Source organism: Saccoglossus kowalevskii, chromosome 2 (assembly GCF_978046115.1).
Source record: "Saccoglossus kowalevskii chromosome 2, keSacKowa6.1, whole genome shotgun sequence".
Lineage (NCBI taxonomy): Eukaryota > Metazoa > Hemichordata > Enteropneusta > Harrimaniidae > Saccoglossus > Saccoglossus kowalevskii.
This window is the reverse complement of record NC_140642.1, coordinates 39665916-39669919: the sequence shown is the minus strand read 5'-3', so window position 1 is coordinate 39669919 and position 4004 is coordinate 39665916. Positions and strand designations below refer to the sequence as shown.

General features: G+C 38.7%; 1 protein-coding gene across 1 annotated transcript; it reads right to left on the bottom strand.

Moving 5' to 3' along the window:
• Window positions 1–1047: 1047 nt before the first annotated feature.
• On the bottom strand, window positions 1048–3800 carry LOC146749008 (uncharacterized). Its single transcript, XM_085495487.1, has 2 exons — window positions 2236–3800; window positions 1048–2127 (listed from the first exon to the last, which is right to left on the bottom strand). Exon 2 carries the CDS (start codon window positions 2098–2100, stop codon window positions 1063–1065), a length of 1038 nt encoding a protein of 345 aa, XP_085351613.1. The 5' UTR covers window positions 2101–2127; window positions 2236–3800; the 3' UTR covers window positions 1048–1062.
• Between the last annotated feature and the right edge of the window lie 204 nt (window positions 3801–4004).

Here is a 4004-nt window from a genome sequence, read left to right as displayed (position 1 = left end):
GAACACATTAAAATCAGAATTAACGTTTCATTTCGAAGTTGGATCATGGAACTCTTCAAATCTCGCAAGGGGTGGTCCGTAATTAACTCGTCTACTGGCAAATATAACGTTTTAGCCCGGACCCTGGGAAGGGATGCAATCAATATGCTCAAAGTTCTCACCTTACAAACTATATATACTGACAAAATCAGTGACCCTGTGCTTATAATAGCCAGAATGGTTTCAATTATAGTAATAGTTTTGACTTCCAAAAACGGTAAGGCAGGGGTTTCATCCGTAATGTCGCTAAATAATTTGTCTACTTTTGAATAATAAATTGGTTTATTTTTCCTTAATAAATCTGCCGTTCTGTTTAAATCTACCACCAAACGTGCATCAGAACGTACAATTTCCTCGAAATTCCCTCTGTTAATGGTGATGTTAGGGAGTTGTACTCGCCACGGGTTTTCATACATCGATTCCCCCGTAATTTCTGTCAAATCATCTGGGTCATAAAAGGGTATTAAGAATGGCAAATTTACTGGATGCAGAAACGTGGGGGCCTCGTCTTCTGTGCAACTGGTTAACAATGGCGATATATAGAGATTGTCGGAATTTATAGCGCATCCACAGGGCAATTTAATTATACACATTGTACAACCTTCAATAGGCTCAGGGCTTTTATCCCCGCATGCTATTAACCATTTAGTATCATTGCTATTTACCAAAATATTCCCCTGTCCGATTTCGAGAATCTTAGGGTCGTATACTGGGTTGAGTATTAAATCTATTTTACATGTGTTATGAATTTCCTCTTTATTATCATAGAACAAGGCCTTCGTACACGACGACTTACGCATATTTATCATGGTAATCACAGAGGGACAATCTTTTACTGTCAGACCAGTACAAGACGAAATTTGGTCTGCACTTATTTCAATGTAGTAAGTTTCATCTTCATTAACCCCAAAATACTCTGCAACTGACGTTACCTTCGTGCGCCCGTTCTTTGCTGTATTATTGTCGAAATGCTGAGGTTTATCACCTAAATTATAAGGGAGGGGCATAGGCATGACTATCACTTTATACACTTCGAATATGTCGTTTTTTTATAGTAATGGGGATTCCAACCTTTATGTACACATTATTGTCTGTACGCCGAAATGTCACTCTCGCATTATGGTAATAATAATTCAAATTCGTGTATGCTATATCAAAATTAGGATATTTCTTTCGTAGCTTCTTTCGCACTGCCCTTAAAGCATCCCCTAACACTCTCGGTCCTACCAACTGCAAAGGTAACCTTTCTTGTAATAACACGTCAATCGAACCCACCCTACGTTGTGTCTCCCTTTCAAGTAACTGTAACGCTTGTAGGCGTTGAATAGCATATCGAAACATTAAATGTGTGGATCGCCGTTCATAATTTAATTCTTTTTCTAACGCCTCTTGATTTAGTTCCATTCTGTTCAAGCGCTTTCTCCATTGCGATAAATCAGATACGATCGAATAAATGGCCTCATGATTTTCCTTAATCCCATTCAGAGCATTCCCTATTCTTTTATTCGTCGTGAAAACATATGAGTTTAAATCATCTTCGTACGCAACAATTTGATCAGTCATAACCTCGGTGGAACTTTCCAATGCCGCTACATGCCGTCTCAAAATATTTACGTCGTTCGACGTGGCCGTTCCGAATAAAGATTTCGATACCTTCCCTACAAAGTCTAATAATCCCCTTTTCTGCCGTTCATTTCCCAAATTCTTTTTCTCTATCTTTGGAAATAACACACGAATCGCTCGTTCATCTCTCGAAATATGATACATATAGAACTTATTCTGTTGTTCGACTAACTTCAAAGTTTCCCCGTATTCCTCACAAAACTTCGGAATGAGGTGAACTGTTTCGTTCGAACATAATGACTCATTCACACTCATCATAGGAATATCTAAATAAGGTATTGCGAACGTATGATGCCAGTACGTTAGGCTGTTATCGATGTTTGCTACCCGTTCAAACAATACTCCATAATTGGGGCGCAGAACATAATCTCTCATCTGCACAGACGGTTTCCATCGTACGACCAGTAATACACTAATAAATATCAACGCTATTCTCATCTTGACATCAATTTCTCGGGAGACGCACTATAAATTAGTAATGAAATGAAAAGAAAGGGATATGACACATGATAAATGAAAAATTCGTGGCCAATTCTCAATTTGCGTGGTCGAATGGTAGAATTAAGTACCCACCTAAAGCGTTTCCTATGTTCTCATCAAATTGTCCATGGCGTCACCGCCCGGCGTCTTCATGAAAGTGTGACCCCCAACACCAAACCCGTACGTAGCTATAGTGCGGACATAACACCTCCATGTAATTTAAACTTAGGCTTTATCATGGATTCTTTCCACGCTCCTTGAGAAATGATCTCGTATGAATGAATTCGTTAAGTATTATCGTTAGTAATGGATGATGTGCGTCCCAGGGTCTAAATAACACTCGTCTTGTCACACACTAATCTCTTTTTAATATACTTCTAAACCATTAATCAACTTTTCCCGCCTTCTTTTATTCGCTCTTGTCGATCCCATAAGGGGTATCGGATGGTCTTCTAAAAATAATCTCGCCTGTTCGTTTAAATTCTCATAACATTCCCAAGAATTTTGATCTTTTGGGTACCCCACCCATTTAATAAGATACTCTTTTCTACCGTTCCTTATTCTACCCTTAATAATCTTTTCGATACCAAAATATCCGCTATTCTTACTATTCATCTCTGTGTCTCTGGGCATACATACAATTCAATACCACAAAAAAAAAACGGTAAAAAAAAGATAGAAAAGCAAGCAATACATTACATTACTGAGCAATAGGGTTAGGGTTCTGGAAAAGAGTTCAACGTCCTTATTGAGTTACACAGTGTCAGTTACAGTGTCCAGCGAGCAGTTCTCTAAGCAATACACAGATAGCTAAAGTTCTAATTCAAAGTCTATATAGCGTCTTCTTCTCTTGTCGTCGCGTTAGTCCGGGTCGTTCTTTGTCATCTTCTTGTCTTTAATGTCGCTCAATTCTTAATTATACAGTCCTATCCGGTACTGGTCCTTCCGAAGGGGTTCTGAAATCTTCATCTCTTCAGCGTTGTACATCGGTGCCATACTGGTAACGGTGTTAGTCGTCGAGCGCGGTTTCTGAGTCGTCTCTGCCATGGAGCTGTTAGTTCGGTTCACAAGAAAGACACCTCTTCGTCATTTCACTTTTCTTCACAGGATGATTTTTGTGTTGAACACAATGCCCAAGGGTTATCCACCACGTGTGATAGGTATTTTTGATGGTTAAAAACCTTTCACTTAGGTAACCGGGATTCGGTCGTTTCCACGCTAGGCTGACAAAAGACACACACAAGCTTCATTCATGTTCCCAAAACGATTCTCTGCCAAGTCCCTGGTTTTCACCCGAGACAGCATTAAATCCATCTTTATTTCTTGTCACCCCTTAACCAATTACAATCAGTATAAGAGACTCCAAGGCCTTGCCTTCAAACAAACAACCAATCACATGAAAGTTTTACACATCATAATCAATTAATTACTCGTCAAGCTGTCTAGAGAAAACATTTCTATACATTGTCAACACTAACTAATATTGATGGGGTAATAATCTCGCACTAACATTCCACCAAGATACTACCTTAGTTTAAAATCGCAAACAACATTGGTTTAGAATTACAGCTACTGTCTTGTATCTTAAAAACTGCAGAGTCATAAGATGTTTTTGGTTGATTTCGACCAGCTCGCCATCTGGTCTTGTCATTAACCTTTATCAGTATATGTCATGGCAACCACTGTCAAACTGACTGAAATATAAATCATGATAGCACCATGCGACTTGAATATATTCAGAGATACCTCTATTCGGATTATGACCACCCAAGCTTTAAATTTACAGACTACTTTTTCAACGCTGCTAATGAAGATCTGAGGTATTCTCGTCATTTACTTTGCACTAATCTTAATATGTCATT